Here is a 17,893-nt window from a genome sequence, read left to right as displayed (position 1 = left end):
TAGGCTCGGTCAGCCTTCCCGAGGCGTCGACCCAGGCGTCTGCGCCTGCCTCCGCTGGTTCCAGCCTTCCTGAGGCTGTTCCAGCTGAGAAGGTGTCTCCGCCGGCCGTGAGTGCAATTTTTACAGCATCTTTCACGGAGCCGGCGGTTACTGTTGCTGAGGAGGTGGCGCCAACAATGGCTACCACAGCGGCTGCCACTATACCTGCGCCACCGGCACCGACGGCCGGACCATCAGGTACGCGCCGGGCTTCCCGCCGATCTATGCCACCTTCCCGTCTGCCTGACCTGTTGGATGGATTTCCTTTAGGTTCAGGTGATGGGTTTGGCGGCTATCGGCCTGTTATTGACCCTACAGGTACGTAGGGTTCTTTTTCCTTTGTATATTTTTGTCATCTTTCCCTAACTGTCTTTGTTTCTTTTGCAGTATCGGATTCCAATGAAGTGTATGTTCCAAGATGGAACATACGCCGAGGAACAACCCTTCGCACCCCTGTGGAGTGCGTGGATTGGGCTCGCCATGCTGCTCCTCATGGTGCGTTGGGGGAAGCCATGGCTAGCTACCAGGAGGGTAGGCTAACCAATGAGCTTCGGGTTCTCCAAGCCCGGATGCAGCCCCGCGTCGAGCTGCTTTGTCGTGAAAACGACAAGTTAAAAGCAGCTCGCGCCAAAGAAATATCTGAGACGCGGGCTCTGCGGGAGGAGAACCGGCAGTTGGCCGCTGCTGCCGCCGAGAAGGAGAGAGCATTCAAGGCCCTCGAGGTTGAAGTCCAGGCGCGACTCGAGGCCCGCTCCAAGGCTGCCCAAGCTGTGAATGAACAGCTTCGGCTGGCTAAGGAGACTGCGCGAAACTCAACTGAGAGGGCTGCCAAGGCTGAAGCTGTAGCTGAGCCGCTTCGCGAAGAGAATGAGCAGCTTAAATGCAAATTAAAGGCTCTTCAGCATGCTCATGACGCCTTGGCAATGGAAGATGCCAAGAAGCTGCAGGAGATCCTTGACCAGAGGGGGGTGCTTGACCGTACTGAAAGGAAACTTAAAAGCGTCGAAGAGGCTGCCGCCAAGGAAGTTCAACTTGCCAACCTTGATAAAAGCGGAGCCGATCGTGCTTACAAAGAAAGTCAAGCTACCCTCCAATGGCTGCTTCGAGAAGCGTTGCCTCAGGTATCTTTATCTTTTTCTTTACGCTTTCCGCTCGTAATTAGAAAATGTTCTAATTTGTATTCTTTTGTAGGTTGTGCGTCGGGTCCTTTCAGAGACCTCTTATGACGATGCGATGAGCGCAGCCCTCAACGCTTCTCATGAGGATGGGGAGAAGACTGGCTTCCTGCTTGGTCTAGGGTTTGCTGAGAGAGGCTTTCCGCCCTCCAACTTCCCTTTATTCAATGTTAATACTGAAGCTGCTTATGACCAAGCTGTGAACCAGTACGCTTCCTTCCCGCATCCAGTGGTGGAGAAGGTGAATGAAGCTGCTGCTGCTGATGATGGGCTAAACATCCTTAAGGCTTTCCTTGGGCAGCCGCGCTCTGACGGTGCTGGTTCAAGCGGAGGTGGCCCTGAAGCCTGATCCTGAAGATCTTTTCCCACTGCTAGGATAGACTTGGCTTTGTATAGATTTCTTTTAGGCGGGTAGTTACCCAGCCATTCTTGTAATAGATTGTGAAATATTAATCTTTTTGCGTATAAGATTGTTATTTCCTTCCTTGGGTTCCTTGCTTTATAAACTTATGACTTGCATACTTAGTTTGAATTAGCAATTTTCCAAGTGTTTAGAATAAGGACCTTTGAACGTGGTTGATGATGGGTTAAAGTTTCGCCTCCTCCTTCGTGATTGTGCGGGTAAAACCGTCACTTGCACTTGGTAGGATGGCTAATCTTTACCCTCTATTTGACCTGCGTGTAGGTTTTCCTTTTCGAAATTTCTAAGGCATTAAGTTAAACCTTTGAACGTGGTTGATAATGGACTAAAGTTTTCGCTTCCTCTTTCGTGATTGTGCGGGTGCAACCGTCACTTGCACTTAGTAGGATGGCTTTAACTTTAGACCTATATCTGACCTGCGTGTAGGTTTTTCTTATCCTTTTTTAAGTGTTCATAAGTTAACCTTTTAACGTGGTAGATGGTAAGTTAAGTTTGGCTTCCTTGTTTGTGATTGTGCGGGTAAGACCGTCACTTGCACTTACAAGGATGGCTAAACTTTACCTACATCTGACCTGCGTGTAGGTTTTCCTTAGAACTTTTTAACATTTTGGCGTTGTGTTTATGCGGGTATTGCCGCCTTCCACACGCAACTACTTCTTCCCGTAAGGGAAGTTCATAGGTTACAAGCTATCAATACATCATGAAAGGAGAATCATTTCCATTAGAAGTGGCTCTAGGCCTTTTCTTTACAAGTTGGAATTGATCTACATATAACATTTGCGTAATTGAGCTCCATTCCATGTTCTAGGGATGGGAGTGCCATCGAGCCTTTCGAGCCGGTATGCGCCCTTTCCCAGAACTTCTTTGATAACGTATGGCCCTTCCCAAATCGGGGCCAACTTTCCTGGGCGTTGTTGGTTCGAAGCCTCGTTGTTACGCAGTATGTAGTCTCCTTCATTGAAATTGCAGAGTTTTACCCGCGTGTTGTAGTATTTTTGCATTTGTCGTTTGTAGTTTTCTTCACGCACGGCGGCTAAGTCTCTGCGCTCTTCGGTTAGCATAAGGTCTAACCGTCTTTCCGCATCATTGTCTCCTGGTTGGATTAAGACCCTTGGTGAGGGTAAACCGATTTCGACTGGGATCATGGCTTCAGTGCCATAAGTGAGACTGAACGGGGTTTCTCCCGTACTGGTCTTCTTCAGCGTTCTGTTTGCCCAAAGGACGTGTGGAAGCTCGTCCACCCAACCGGATCTATGTTCCAAGAGTCTTCTCTTTATGCCTTCGACGATGCTCTTATTTGCTCTTTCCACCTCACCGTTACCTTGCGGGTGTGCCACTGAGGTAAAGGTGTGGGTGATTTGAAGTTCTTTCAGCCACTGCTGTAGCTTCTTGTCAGCAAAGTTGGTGCCATTATCGCTTACCAAATTCTGTGGAAGTCCAAAACGACAAATAATAAATTCCCAAATAAATTTTTTGATATGCTTTGCGGTTGTTTGGGCTAAAGGTTTCGCTTCTATCCATTTGGTGAAGTAGTCAATGGCTACCACTAGGAACTGAACATTCCCAGCTGCTGTAGGAAATGGGCCTGTCACGTCAATGGCCCACTTCTGAAATGGCCACGAGGAAGTGACAGGAACAAGTTCATTTTTCGGGCGATGCGTGTTGGGTGCGTAAAGCTGGCAAGATCTGCATTTTCTGATGTATGCCAACGCGTCCATATGCATCCCCGGCCAGAAGTATCCCGCGTTGTTTAGCTTGGCTACCACAGCGCGGGGGCCTGCGTGTACTCCACAGATGCCTTCGTGAACCTCCCTTAGGAGGTAGTCGGCATCTTGGTTGTCCACGCATCTTAACAATGGGCCAAGAAAGTTACGTCTGTAAAGGATGTCATTGACCAGCTGATAATTCAGTGCTTTACAGCGTAGTTTTCTTGCCTGTGACTTCGACTCTGGTAACGTTCCTGCTTCAAGGTATTTTATTATTGGGGTCATCCATGTTTCTGTACCGGTTTGGATGACACAAATTTCCTTGTGCGGGACTGATGGTGTTTCGAGGAGTTCCACGCGGATGTCCTTTCCCAAGTGGGTGAAGGCCAGTGATGCAAGCTTGCTTAACGCATCCGCAGATTTGTTTTCGCTGCGCTTGACGTGTATCACTTTACAATCATTAAAATCGCGCATGATGGCTTTGGCCTGGGCAAGGTACAGGGCCATTGTGTCGTTCACAGCCGTGTACGTCCCGTTTATTTGGTTTGCCACTAGCATGGAATCTACATGGGCTTCCAAATTTTTTACACCCATTTTACGCGCAATCCTCAATCCGGCCAGGAATGCTTCATATTCAGCCTCGTTATTCGTACTTGGAAAATCCAGCCGAATAGCATAAGTATATTCCTGGCCTGCTGGATTTGTTAATTTTAACCCTGCGCCTGAACCCTCGTTACTAGCTGCTCCATCAGTGTAGAGTCGCCAGACCTCATTGATTTCGTGTGCTGGGGAGGGTTGAACCTCCTCCTGGCACTCTTTCTCCCGTGAAGCGGGGACTTCTGCAATAAAATCAGCCAGGACCTGGCCTTTAATGGCTGGTCTCGGCTTGTATTGAATCGCATATTCTCCCAATTCAATTGCCCACTTGGCTAGACGTCCCGATAACTCGGGTTTGCCTAGAACATTTGAGAGTTTGAAGTTGGTGAGAATAGTGATTGGGTGACCCTGGAAATATCGTCTCAACCTGCGTGAAGCGTGAATAAGTGCCAAGACCAGTTTTTCCAGGATAGAGTACCGGGTTTCCGCGTCTGCCAGCACGCGGCTAACATAATAGATTGGCATCTGGATGCCTTTTCGTTCTACAAGCAGGACTGCCCCGGTTGCTCTATCTGTTGCGGAGAGGTATAGGATTAACTCCTCCCCCGCTTGTGGTGCTGTGAGCGTTGGGAGTTCGATCAGGCGTGATCGAATCTCCTGAAAAGCTGCTTCCGCTTTTGGTGTCCAGCGGAAGTGCGTTTTCTTTAAACAATTTCTTAGCGTTGACACAAATGGGAACGACCTATCCGCATGGTTTGCCAAAAAGCGGTTAAGCGCGACTAGTCGTCCATTCAGTGTTTGAGCCTGTTTTATGGTGGTAGGTGATTCCATTTTGACAATGGCTTCGACTTTTTCAGGGTTCGCTCTGAAGCCATCTTTAGTAATAATGACTCCCAAGAACTTCCCTTCTTCCACCCCAAATGAACACTTGCTCGGGTTGAGCTTCATGTTTATCTTTCTGAGTGTGTTGAAAGTTTCCTCAATGTCTTTCAACATCGCCTCTGGCTCGGGGCTTTTGATGACCAAATCATCCATATAGACTTCCAAGTTTCTCCCAATTTGGGCGTGAAACTCTTTGTCCATTAGTCGTTGGTACGTGGATCCCGCGTTCTTAAGTCCGAATGGCATCATTTTATAACAAAATGTGCCATCGGGCGTCCGAAAGGCGGTTTTGTCCTGGTCATCTACAGCCATGTGGATTTGATGGTACCCCTTATACGCATCCAAGAAGCATTTAAGGCGAAATGGTGCCACCGAATCCACCTTGAGATCAATTTCTGGCAACGGATAACAATCTTTGGGGCATGCTTTATTCAAATCTTTGAAATCTATGCACATGCGCCATTGTTTGTTATTCTTCGGTACCATTACGGGATTTGCAACCCACGTTTGATATTTGCTAACGCGCACGATGCCCGCATCAAGGAGTTCCTTGACTTGGGTTCTGCACGCGTTGGTTTGCTCGGGCCCCATTACTCTGCGCTTTTGTACGATCGGCGTAACGGCCGGATCGCATTTGAGCTTATGCTCTGCCTTACCCCGGGGTACACCAGTCATGTCGGCTGGTGTCCACGCGAAGATGTCTGCGTTTCGCTGCAGTAAGCGCTTGAGTAAGGTGCGTGTTGGATCAACAATTGTCGGGCCAATGGTAACGGCCTGATCGGGATATTTCCCATTGAATGCCCACTGTTCAGGTTCAGTGATGGTTTGTTTGGCCATCTTCGGTTTGGGTTTAGAGGAGACAGATGCGATGCATACCTGGGGAATGCCCGTGATCATCGCTACGCCTTCAGTTGTTGGCCATCCCATCATGCCGTGGACTGAGGATACCACGGCGTTGAATCTTGCCATCCCGTCTCTCCCGAATAGGATGTCATACGTATGATGTGGTTTTTTCATTACAACAAAATCCACATCCTCCGTGCGTGAATAATTCCCATCGGTGAGAGTGACGGGGAAAGATAGGATGCCCAAGGGAGTGTTCATGCTGCCGTCAAACCCTTCCATTGAAGCGTAGACCGTCTCCAGGCGTTCCTTGTCTTCATCGTCGAGCTTGTCGAAGAACTGCCTGTACATCACTGTCGACGATGCGCCATTGTCAACGAGGGTGCGGGAGGTGATGTAGTGCCCCAGCTGGCTTTTAATGACAATGGGGCCTTCTTTGTTTGGGCCTCCCGGCACTCGCGGGAAGCGCACTTCTGCTTCCTTCCATGCGCATGGTTCGGTTATCGGTCTCTTTCTTCCTCTGACCTTACCATGGACCATGTTGATGCTAATGTCGACGGGCTTTCGTCCGTTACCCCTGTACCTGTTGTCGTTCCTTCCTCCCTTCTTGATAGATGCCACGAGGTGTGCGAGCCTCCCATCCTTGACGAATGTCTCGACTATGTCCCTCAAGGATGTGCACTCCTCAGTGCTATGGCCCTTTGTCCCATGGAAGTCACAAGACTTGCTTTGATCCGCATTGGGTTTCTGTCGGATCGCTGGGGCTTTTGGCCATGGCAGTTTTTCCGTGGCAAATATCTCCGTGACGCTCTTGGTGAGTGGCGTCCAACGGTTTTTCCGGTTCGAAGGGTGCGTGTTGTCCCTTCCGCCAACCAGAGGGCGAGAGCTTGAGGGGGTGTCAAAGTTTATCCTTGACTGCCAAATACCTTGCCGCCTCTTTTTGTTTAGCCGGGCGGTTCTCACATTGTTCTCCCTTGTCCTCTGCGTGTAGAGGTTTGTATTATGGGGGAGATCTCTTCCCAGCTGTTTCTCCGTTTCGGCAAAGCGCTTGGCTGCCGTCATTATGGCATCCCACGTGGATGGCATGCCGTCTTTACCCGTCAGAGTGCGGATGAGTTCTGGGTATTCAGCGCCCTGAATGAAAGCGGCGCGAACGAGGTCTTCACTGATGTTGCCCAGACTCAGCTTCCTGGAGTTGAAGCGGGTGATGAAGTCCAGTAAGGATTCATCCTCTTCTCTCACACAGTTGAGGATCGTCCACTGCTCCTCAGTGTGCTTCCTCTGTTGACTAAACTGTTGACTGAACTTGTTCTGGAAGTCTGCCCAGTCATAAATGTGGTGGACCGGTAAACGGTCGAACCATGCTCTGGCTGCTCCTACCAGAGTCATCTGGAACATGTAGCACCACGTGGGTTCCGTCCAGTTACTGACGGTTGCCCCCGCAATGAACCTGTTCAGATGGTCATCTGGGTCGGATATACCATCGTATGTGCCAATATTGGACATTTGTTTGGCACTCCTCGGGGCGATTGCTTCTGCAATGTCCCTTGCAAATTTTGACCTTCCTGCGTTTGTGGCAGTAGGTCTAAAGGCCTTGGAGAAGTCACGCGAGCTTTTTTCCGTGACTGGTTGGAATGCTTCCCCAAAATTCCTTTTTGGCTGGGGATCCGTTTCCTTACGCTTCCCTTTCGCCCTATGGCGAGGGTTCGCGTCGGTGTCGGAGTCTTCCCTCTCGGCGTCTGAGTACTCGTACTCACTACTCATGTTGAGGTGCTGGCGAGTACTACCGAATTCCTCAGCTTGTTGGACTGAACGCAAGCGTTCGTCCAACTCAGCCTGAAATTCTCTTTGACGTGCCTCGGCCCATGCCTTCACTTGATCAAGTGTTTGGCGAGGGGCTCGAGTTCGTTTTTCCAGCTGGGCATCAGTGAATCCCAGTGGAATATTTACTCCACTTGCCCCTACATGAGTGACTGGGGTAGTGTTCGTAAAATGTACTTCACTTGCCCCAGCTTGGGTGGCTGGGGTAGTGTTTGTAAACATTGTGTTGCCGGTGTTTACCCCAGTGGCTGGGGTTGTGGTTACCGGAATTTCTCTAGTCATCTTGGAAGTTTTGAAAAACTGGAGAAAGATGTAGTTCTAGCTTTATGCACGGATGGCGCCAATGAAGAAACACTAAGTGACCCCGGGCAGATTATGGGTAATCTGGGGGCTAAGTAATGTTTCCCACGAAGGTTAGGTCCAGCAGAGTAAGTTGTACTTCAAGGAACCTGCAAAACAGACACCGTAAGCTCGTCACTGAGAAGGGGGGGGTTCCTCCTTGTGACCACCCTCCGGCGTGAGAATCAGTCTATATTGCTCTTTAAATATAAAAGTATATGAATACTATTAGAGCAATTATCAAGTAAGTTATACGAGATAGTAGATGATGAAATGATAATACCATTTGCTGTCTTTTATAGCCGAAGGTGGGTTTCCAAGGGGTTTAGCCGGCCCAACACGCTACCAACTGTAACCTATGCACGTGCCCTACCTGTGAGTGGTGGATAGGTAGCGGCTGACACAGAGCAGGCGTGCCGTGCACTCTTCGTCTTCTACCAACTGCAGGCTAGGCACGTGGTCTGGCAGGAGTTGGTGGGCAGGCGGCGGCTATTGGTCACAGTGCTGTGGCGTGCTGTCTGCCACGCTGCTGTCAGTGAGCTGTCGCATTCTTGGTCAGATCTTTTGTCTTTACCTCGTCAGGTATCACGCAAAAGATCCTCCATCATACAGACTGGCCCATTTTGGCGGGAGTTTTCCCCCTCCCGCCTCTGCTCATTCTTTCAGGTGACACTGAATATTTGTAAGTGTTAAGCCTTATGCGTGTAGCTATGCTGTGCGGGTAGCCTTCCCTGATGGCTTGTATCCGCGACTGCGGGAACAGGCGGGTTACTTTACCATTGGGAGGCTTTTCCCTGCGTATGCAGCTTGCATACTGCGCGTAGGCTTCTCTGAGCATGGTGGGTCCTGCGGGAGTAGATGGTCTTTGCGCAGACATCCCTGTTCAAGGTGAGTCATGCGGGACCAACTGAGCCCTGCTGGGACCTACCTCTTCATAGAGCTTCCGGAAACAGTCTATCCGCTCCAAATAAACCATCAGGAGGTATCATATTATCACTTTAAGAATTTCATGAAATCTTTTAATGAAATTATTGTTGAGTCGTTTGACCACTTTGACTTTTACAGGATACCGAGATTCGTTGGATGAGAAATCGAAAGCGAATTTAGTACAAATTAAAGGACGGTTTTCTGTAACATCCGAAGATCTTGATTTTGTAAAGGTAAACTGCATTTTGCAAACAACTATATATTATTATTTATTTAATCTAATTCTTTAATTATGTAACTTAGGAGGCATCATTGAGAAAGTCTGCTAGTGTAGGTGACTGGATACTTGATTCAAATAAAATGGTTAGTAATCGAGTCATAACATATTTTTTAGCTTCATAAACTTATGTGATGCTGAAATAGTGAAATCTTAATTAACTGCTCGACAGCCGACACCTAAAGATATTAATAGCAGCTCTGTACATAACATTTTACCGGCATCAGTACTCCTGCCTCACCTTCAAAACCTTTTTCAACAGACAACGCTTCAACAGGTAAAATACAGAATTACAAATATGAATTTAATGATGATGTTTCTAATAAACGAATCTCGCTTGTTTTGTTTCACAGGATCTTATCTTAAATTTGGTTAATAGCTTACAACTATCTGATGTGTCAGAGGGTGAGTTAAAATGATAATATCTTCATTGTATCTTATTGTTTAACGAGTTTTGGATTATTTTTTTTGTTTTTTTAATTTTGTTTCAGCTTCTCAAAATGGGAAGTTGCCGCCGTTACCTCGCACCTCTGAGAATAATGGATACGTATGTATTTTCACATAATTACTAAATGCATACTCCCTCCGTCCCACAAAGTGTCCATATTTCCTTTTTTGTTTGTCCCATTACAAATGTCCAATTTCAAAATTTATTAGCCAATTTCCAAGTTTACCCTTAAACATACACAACTAACATTAATAAACAATATTGATGGACCCAATTTTCAAGGACATTATTGTCATTAGGTAAGCAAAAAAAAGTAATCATTTAATCTATCTTAAACTTTGTGTTTTTCAAATTATAACACTTTTAATGGGACGGAGGGAGTACATATATAATATTTAGTAATTTTTTTACATTTCAATTTTTCAGGTTGAAGTTTTGGATAGAGAGCGTTTGCTGCTTACCAAGGTTTCCGAGTTACAATCCAGGTTATTGAATACATTCCGCGTTAAATTCAATCAAAAGTCAAGTTGTTAATATTATTATTTTGACTTTTCATTCGTATACAGGTTAACGAGCTTGACCGAGGAGTTGACCGCTGAAAAGTCAAAATATTTACAAGTGAGTCGGTTGAGATTTTGTATTTCCTTTAATTATATTATTATTATTACACGAGACGTTAAATTGGTTAATGTTTTCAGTTACAAGAGCGAGTTGAAGCTATTACCAGTAATCCTGATGCTTGATAGTGCTATCCTCGCGGTGTGATGTATATTATGGTAAATTAACGTATTCTTAACTTTTTAGAAATTTAAATAAGTGTTGAATATATGAATGTATTATAATTGCAACTACAACTGATAGTGGTGCTTGCAATCAAGAATATTGGATGATCTTCCTCAACTTGTGTATTAATAAGTTTTTTACTTAAAGAATTCCCGAACTTTAAACGCCAAAGTTCGGGTCGTGGGGAAGCTATTTCTTTGATTCGTTTTTCATACAAAGAGATCGGTTTGGAGCTCGTTTATAGATCATATGTTATGTTTAATGTTGTAGCAAATTGTAATTGCTAAAAAACATACATTTGCATGATAAGTTTTGTTGTATTTAAGACTTTTTGTAACTGTTGTAATAACAAAAATGTGAATATCTAAATGGAATGAATCAGTTTTTTTGTAAGGTTTTTATATTACTATAGTGCTTCTTTTTTATTTTAAAATATGTTAATTTGGTTATATTTTTAGTATATTAGTGAATTTAACCGATACCGATTGAATTCAAATCGACTTGCTGCTGCAACGTTGTAGTTTTAGTAATTTACTGACTAAATAAACGTAAATTTAAATATGTTATGTTTTAATATCATTTTGGGTCAATTTCGGTAAGCTAACACACCTAACCAATACTGGCGGAATTCGTGTCAACTCGCCGCCGCAATGCCTTGATTTTATCAACCCAATAAACGTAATATGAGTGACATTGCCATTTTGATGGCACCAAATTATTTTTTGGATTTAGTTCCGGTACTATAACCAACCTAATCGATGCCAACCAAATTCATGACGCTTTGAACATAAGTTATACTTTTTTCAATACCGTTTCAAGCATTTACAAATCTTTATTTTTATTATTTTTGTTTTAGTCCTAGTGCCATAATGAACTTAACATACACCAACCGAATCATTATTATACCACCTAATCCTTTACTACTCACGCCACCGTCAACCGCCGTCGTCGTTATCTTCTCCGGCCGGAAATGAGCTCACTCTCTATCACTGCGTTCTCCACCGCCCGTAAGCTTCCACAGCTTGAACAACACGTATACTCACTTTTACTTCATCATCACTTCCATAAACACGTTAACCAGGTCATCTCATCTCTCCGTTCTTATTATTATTATTATTATTATCATTATTATTATTGATGACGTCATCGTCAGATTTTAATTTAAAACAGAAGAGTAGAATTAGGTGTACGGTGGTGATACCTTACGACGCGCCGTTTGTGATTGCCATGGGCGCGTGTGTGTTAAATTCTATGGTGTTTCCGTTACCTATGGGACCGAATGATGATGAAGAGAGTAGTTCGGTTATTGATTCGGCGGATGCGAGGTTTGCGGTTATGGGGATTATTAGCTTCATACCTTATTTTAATTGGATGGTGAGATTATGAGTCATTAATCTGATTGATATGATAATAAACGAGCTGAGCCGAGCTGAGCCCGAGCTCGGCTCATTTCGAGCTTCTTTTTTATGTATTTGAGAAAACTTTAAACGTGCCTGAGCTCGACTAAGTAGTAATAAGCGGAGATCGGCTCGTTTTGACTTACGAGAGCTCGAGCTCGGCTCCTTTCGAGCTCCTTTTTTTATATGTATTTGAGAAAACTTTAAGGAGCCTGAGCTCGACTAAGCAGAGCTCGGCTCGTTTTGACTTGCGAGAGCTCGAGCTCTTTTTATATTTGAGAAAAGTTTAATAAAAGTCCAGAAGAGTAAAAACTTAAAAATACTCAAGGCTCGTTAAGGCTTGACGAGCCTAAGTGATCTTTCCATACGAGGCTCGAGCTCAGGCTCGATGACTAAACAAGCTTTATTTGAGTCTCGGGTTTGATAAGGCTCGGTTTGTTTCGAGTTTTTTATTGATCCAATTTTGAGTAGGTCGCTAGGAGCGGGCCTCGTTTGTGACCCTAATGATTGGTTTTGCTGATTAATCGTTGTGGTTTAATGTATATAGAGTTGGGTGTTTGCTCGTTGAGCCCTTTTTTATTATATATATTTTGAGAAAACTTTTAACGAGCCTAAGCTCGGTGAGCCCAAGCCTGGCTCGAGCTTGGCTGTACAGTGTGAAACTTATATATATCAATGAGAAGTCCAAAAGAGTAAAATTTAAAAAATACACTAGGCTCGTTAAGGTTCAACGAGCCTAAACAATCTTTTATGTGAGGCTCGAGGTTGATAAGGCTCGGTTGGTTTCGAACTTTTTATCGATCTGATGTCGAGTAGCTCCTGAGCAGCTGGGCTCGTTTGTGACCCTAATGATCGGTTTTGCTGATTAATTCGTTGTGGTTTAATGTGTGTAGAGTTGGGTGTTTGCTTGGATGGATACTGGAGATCGACGTTACGCTGTATACGCTGTTGTTTACTTAGCTCCTTACTTAAGGTTTTGAATACTGTATTATTCTTGTGCATCTTCATAGTTTTCAAGATGTAAGCGACCCGAGCTAGGCTCGAGCTCAGCTTGTGAGTCCTTACTTTTAGCTCAGGCTCAGCTTGTTTATAATTTATTAAATAATTTATACACGTTTTTAATAATTTTTATATATTTTGAGAAAACCCTCAAACGAACCTAAGCTCAGCTTGAGCTCGTGTAGTACCTTAAATAAGCCAAAGCTCGGCTTTGCATGAAATTTATACATAGTACTCCATAAAGGTAAAACTTATACACAAGGCTCGGGCTCGACGGCTAAACGAGCTTCGTTTGAGGCTCGGGCTGTACTTGAGCTTGAAAAAGCCCAGTTCGTTTCAAGCTTTTTATCTATCCAATCTCGAATAGCTCGCAAGTGGCTTGGCTCGTTCACACCTCTTATGGTTTTCACTGTCTGACATGATCACTGGGCTGTGATTGCAGGTCAAACTTGTCAATTTCACCTGATGATAGCTGGTTGCCAATTGCTAGTATTCTTCTCTGCATTCTTCACATTCAGGTAACATAATTGCTCAAAAGTCGTAATATCCAATTGTGCATGAGTTATTAAACTGAATACATTGATGTTTATACCATTGGCAGTTGGAAGCCAGCATCAAGAACGGAGATATTCAGAACTTTCCGTTACTGGGTGGGAAGAAAGATAATAGAATCTCCAAACAGGTATCAGTTACAAGTTAAGTCGGTTATGTTTATGATCATGGGTGTAAACTGTGTAATGGTTTTGGTTTATTAGGAGACGAGAAAAGATGAACAAAACCTACCTTCCGCAAATGACGAACTGAGAAATAAGCTTAGGAATTGGGGAATCCCTAAAAAACGCACACGACAAGTTGATCATTTGGATGAAGAACAAGAGGAAGATAAAGCGGAATAGGTGTTTCCTTCCATACTAAAAAGGTTTTGAATTTAAGTTATGTCAATTTGATTCATCAATGCATTAATTAGACACGTGAACTCTTCAAAGTTCAAACTAGAAAATTGTTTAAATACCAAGAATGCAGTCATTTTACCGTTGCATATATGATGCCACATATCTAGTTTGACTCGTATACCTGACTTTAATCCGCCAGTCTAGGCTAAAACATGTAATACGTGAAACACCACTCGTGTATCAACTTTTATCTCACGTTGTTAGCTGACAAAATTGAATGACTACACGATATTTGAGTTTGATACTTAAGTCATTAAGTTTAGACACTGAGTGTTAAAGGTGCAAAAAAACCCGAACCCGGAACCGGACACGAAATAATATCCCGGAACCGGTTATTTTATGCCCGGGTTTTCAATACCCGAACCCGGCCCTACCCGTAGGGTACGGATAGGGTATGCATTTTGGTACTAAAACCCGAACTGGACCCGATTTGTACCCGTTAATACCTGAAAACCCGAACCGCTTCCATACCTGGAACCTGTTTTTTCCAATACCCGAAACTGGATATTTCAAATACCTGATCTATACCTGAAAAATACCTTAAAAATACCCGAAAATACCCCTAAAAAGTGCAACCTTTTAAAAAATCTAATCTAAACCCGAAAAATGCCCGGAAAAAAGCCCAAAAAAACCCGAAAATAGGGTTTTTTCAATACCCGAAAATAGGGTATTCAAATACCCGGTTCTATACCCAACCCGAACCCAATGCATAGGGTATGGTTTTTAGAGACAATACCCGGACCCAAACCCGACCTGGATATTACCAATACCCTATTTTCAAATACTTGGTCATACCCGAACCCGGTTCCATACATGGAACCGGGTATTTGAAAAACCCGATTTGCGCACCTCTACCGAGCATTGCCTTCAGTAACCGCTTAAACACTTACCGAGAAAGGTTGTTTACAGTTATCTTTGCGAGTTTCTTTCGACCTGCTGTCAGTTCCTTTCACGGCCAATGTCTCAACTGACCTAGAAAAAACACAGTTGCTATACTAAAAGAATCAAAGATTCCAGCATATGACAATGTTGTATCCAGAATCTTGGGACATGTTTTGGTGAATGTACAAACTCAATCCTAGAAAGCCATATGGTCTCTGTTATAAACAAATATGCTTTTGTTACATTTTAGTTATTGTTTCAAGTGGAAATGGACTCAAAATCCCCATCTTATAACATATATCTAAACCAGCAGCAACTAAAAGAAAGATTATAACATTCTCATATACACAAACCGCACCACTTAACGCATCCATCGACGATTGCCCATCCAATGTAGCAACTCCTACATCATAAATTTAACATTTTTGGTGTATATGTATAATTTTATTTCATCATTTGAAGGTTGGTAAATGTTAAAATGTTAAATACCTTTGACAATGCCAAAAGCCGCAGAAGCTCCGGTTTTGAGATGAAAATCATCCACATCTCTTCGAATAATATAACGGTAAGTTGCACCGTACAATGCACAGGTGACTATGATGATTGCGGTTGAAACTGTTAGATCGTACGTGTCGGTAACATGAGTTAATGAAATGGGCAAGCTTGTTAAGGTGCCAACGATGGCGGAAATGCATGCAGCTTTTACAGATTCCAGTTTTTCCTTCGTGGGATTTTTTTCGGTTTCTCCAATCTCGGTTTCCGATACTTGTTTCCGAAGTCGTGCAACCTTCAACGGAAACAAACATTTGTTATGGAGCCAGCTATACACACACCGTTTTAAACGGCCATCTGGATTGAGGCCAGGTGACCGTTTTGACCAAAAGATATCAAAGTTTGACCGTAACGACCGCTCTGACTAATAATCTGAATAGTTTGACTATGGTCAACGGCCGTCCGGATATTGTTCAAATGGGGTTTTGAGTTTTGACCAATAATTTGCAAAGTTGACTTTTTCGGTCAAAACGGCATTTCGGAGTGTTTTGTGGACGGTCGTTTGATAGTTAAATATAGAAGAAAACTCAAAACATACCTCAGATTCAAGCTGGTTGATGTATTCCATCGTCTTCCTGGCTTCGGTTTCTTGTTTCTTGATTTCATTCGATTCATTTATCGGTTTAGCTTTATCGAATCCATTTAACCGAATACCACCGACACCGTTTTTACGGGCTTTCAAGCTTTTTGTATCACTAACACCATTGATATTAATGGGCTTGCTGCATTTCACATAGAATGAAGGATATGAAAGAAATGGAGTATTTGCAGCAGCAATGGGAGTGAGTGTGGTTGCCATGTTATGTGGATAAGTGACTTGCTATTTTATGGTTGTTAGCCAATTGGAGATGACAAATTTGCATTATTTTCCTTTTTATTTTATTTGTTTTATTGGGTTAATATATTATATAAAATTAAAATATATGGCTTGTTATTTTACTTGAAAATAAAAGTTTTCTTGCTTTTAAACCAAACTCATTTTTGATCATCAAATGTAGATCTAGAAAATATAATTTAAATCAACTTTTTTTAAAAAAAAAATTATACAACTTTTGCATGACTAGGCGTCATTACATTTAAAAATAACTTGTTTTTCTATGCAACTTTTCTTTTGAGTTCACTACAAACCTACAAGCCTACTTGGGGTCTTAGAGATCGCCAAATGATTGGCGATCACCCCTTTTGTGTAAACAAGACAATGTTTTGTCTCTTGTGATGCACAAGAGAGATTATGCCTTCATATAAAATATTTTCTTTTTTTGTCTATCTGATTGCATGTATTGTAGATTCCAATGAATAAAAGCACGTATTATACAATATATCACACATTATAATTTTTAGTGCATACAAGACACAGAAAATGAGATAACTATATTGACTTTGTACTATTATCACATCAAGTGGAAGCCCATAATGTGTCAAAAAGATTGTTTTTATAGTAATCGTTTTGTAAGGGAACAATGTATGCACCTTCTCTTTTCTCCACGCTAGATCTTCATAAACAACATCTCTCTTCCCCCTATTACATTCTCGTCTGACCTTACCGGTAGAGGTGTACAAAACCGGTTTTAAACCCAAACCGAACCGGTTTATAAAAGGAACAGGTTTGATCAACGGATGGTCAAAACCGGTTTGACTCAAAACGGTTCGGTTTATAAACCTGTTTCGAAGCAATATAAGCCGACCTGGTCACACCGGTTCGGTCCGGTTTATAAACCGGTTTCACCTGTTTAACCGGTTTCAAACCGCTTTATTCTCAAACCGGTTTGATATATTTGAAGGGCAACCGGTCCTGAAACTGGCGGTTTGGGTCGGTTTGGAAACCGGTTTGGGTGGAACCGGTTTTTTTACACCTCTACTTACCGGTGAAGACAGATTTTTCACCATCTCTCTTCTCGCTATATCCTCCACTTCCCTCTTTCTCGCACATAAGACCAAATTGATTGGTCATAATTTTCATAATTAACTAAACTTAGTACTAAATTTAACGTTAGTACTAAAAATAACCCATAAATAAAGTTATTAACGAGAAGAGTTAGAGCTTTATAAATAAAGTTCAACACGAGCCAAGCTCTCTTTGTAAATTAAATAATACGAGCTTAAGCCTAGTTAAACTCAGGCTTAGACTCGGTTTCAACTCAGCTCGTTTACGCCCGTATCTAAACCCGACCCATAACTCCATAACTCATCTTATTATTCACATTACAAAGACAGAATTACAAATTTTGTCCTTTAGAATAAGACGAATTACGGTTCGTGTCCTTTTCTAAGTTTCCTTGCAGGCGGTGTACTTTAAACTTTTTTTTCCTAAAAGTTATGTCCTTTACGCTAACTGGGTTAGAAAAACTCTGTTAAATCCCATCACGTGAGAAGCATGTGAGGGTAGTTTTGTCTTTTTGCCTACCCTGCAACTTCTTCTTCTTCTTCTTCTCCATCTTCTTCTTCCTCTGTTAAATCCCAATTTCATCACCATACCTCCCACTCTTCTTCTCCATCTTCTTAACCATCTACTCCTCCGCCCACTTCCTCCTCTTCCGCCACTGGACCACCACCCTCCGCCCAATCGCCGCCAGCTGCCTCATCTCACTTCTCTCTCTATGTTCTACCACACCATCACCATAACCACTCCTCAAACACCATCACCACCGCCACCATAGCTCCGCCACCAGCCCCAAATTAATACCACTTCCTCCTCTTCCGCCCACCCTTCAAAACCACACATCTTACTTTATGTTACCCCTCATACCTTGAAGGGTAAAATGGTAATTTGAGAATCAGGAGTGTCGGATACTCATCTCGTTTTTCTTTTACCCACCAACAAAATCAAACAAATAAAGTGTCACTTGCAATTG

At 43.3% G+C, this 17,893-nt stretch overlaps 3 protein-coding genes across 3 annotated transcripts; 2 read left to right on the top strand and 1 right to left on the bottom strand.

Moving 5' to 3' along the window:
- Nucleotides 1-8,741: 8,741 nt before the first annotated feature.
- On the top strand, nucleotides 8,742-10,647 carry LOC143575140 (uncharacterized; the record flags this gene model as incomplete). The annotated part of the gene is made up of 10 exons (XM_077059585.1): nucleotides 8,742-8,805; nucleotides 8,889-8,983; nucleotides 9,054-9,113; nucleotides 9,200-9,304; nucleotides 9,381-9,432; nucleotides 9,519-9,574; nucleotides 9,902-9,960; nucleotides 10,042-10,093; nucleotides 10,174-10,251; nucleotides 10,337-10,647. Coding segments are annotated over 9 exons (588 nt in total), but the record flags the coding sequence as incomplete, so codon positions are not given.
- Nucleotides 10,648-11,252: 605 nt separating this feature from the next.
- LOC143575127 (uncharacterized) lies at nucleotides 11,253-13,817 on the top strand. Its single transcript, XM_077059573.1, has 6 exons — nucleotides 11,253-11,339; nucleotides 11,429-11,632; nucleotides 12,549-12,628; nucleotides 13,097-13,172; nucleotides 13,256-13,336; nucleotides 13,410-13,817. Exons 2-6 carry the CDS (start codon nucleotides 11,486-11,488, stop codon nucleotides 13,548-13,550), a joined length of 525 nt encoding a protein of 174 aa, XP_076915688.1. The 5' UTR covers nucleotides 11,253-11,339; nucleotides 11,429-11,485; the 3' UTR covers nucleotides 13,551-13,817.
- Nucleotides 13,818-14,717: 900 nt separating this feature from the next.
- Nucleotides 14,718-15,840, bottom strand: LOC143575138 (uncharacterized). Its single transcript, XM_077059584.1, has 3 exons — nucleotides 15,580-15,840; nucleotides 14,979-15,276; nucleotides 14,718-14,892 (listed from the first exon to the last, which is right to left on the bottom strand). The coding sequence occupies exons 1-3, from the start codon at nucleotides 15,838-15,840 to the stop codon at nucleotides 14,729-14,731; spliced, it is 723 nt and encodes a 240-aa protein (XP_076915699.1). The 3' UTR covers nucleotides 14,718-14,728.
- Between the last annotated feature and the right edge of the window lie 2,053 nt (nucleotides 15,841-17,893).

The sequence above is a fragment of the Bidens hawaiensis genome, unplaced genomic scaffold, assembly GCF_021521415.1.
Source record: "Bidens hawaiensis isolate Kalapana, Puna unplaced genomic scaffold, B.hawaiensis_p1.1 tig00027299_1, whole genome shotgun sequence".
NCBI classification, from domain to species: Eukaryota; Viridiplantae; Streptophyta; class Magnoliopsida; order Asterales; family Asteraceae; genus Bidens; species Bidens hawaiensis.
Note: the sequence above shows the minus strand (reverse complement) of the source record. Positions and strands in the feature narration are given on the sequence as shown.

What these genes read in the sequence shown, in the direction of transcription:
- LOC143575127 (XM_077059573.1), top strand. Translation starts at nt 11,486, where the DNA reads ATGGGCGCGTGTGTGTTAAATTCTATGGTGTTTCCGTTACCTATGGGA. An exon ending in TACTTAGCTCCTTACTTAAG is followed by an intron (nt 12,629 to 13,096) that starts GTTTTGAATACT and finishes CTGTGATTGCAG; the next exon opens with GTCAAACTTGTCAATTTCAC. An exon ending in TCTGCATTCTTCACATTCAG is followed by an intron (nt 13,173 to 13,255) that starts GTAACATAATTG and finishes TACCATTGGCAG; the next exon opens with TTGGAAGCCAGCATCAAGAA.
- LOC143575138 (XM_077059584.1), bottom strand. Translation starts at nt 15,840, where the DNA reads ATGGCAACCACACTCACTCCCATTGCTGCTGCAAATACTCCATTTCTT. An exon ending in TCAACCAGCTTGAATCTGAG is followed by an intron (nt 15,277 to 15,579) that starts GTATGTTTTGAG and finishes TTTCCGTTGAAG; the next exon opens with GTTGCACGACTTCGGAAACA. An exon ending in GGCTTTTGGCATTGTCAAAG is followed by an intron (nt 14,893 to 14,978) that starts GTATTTAACATT and finishes TTTATGATGTAG; the next exon opens with GAGTTGCTACATTGGATGGG.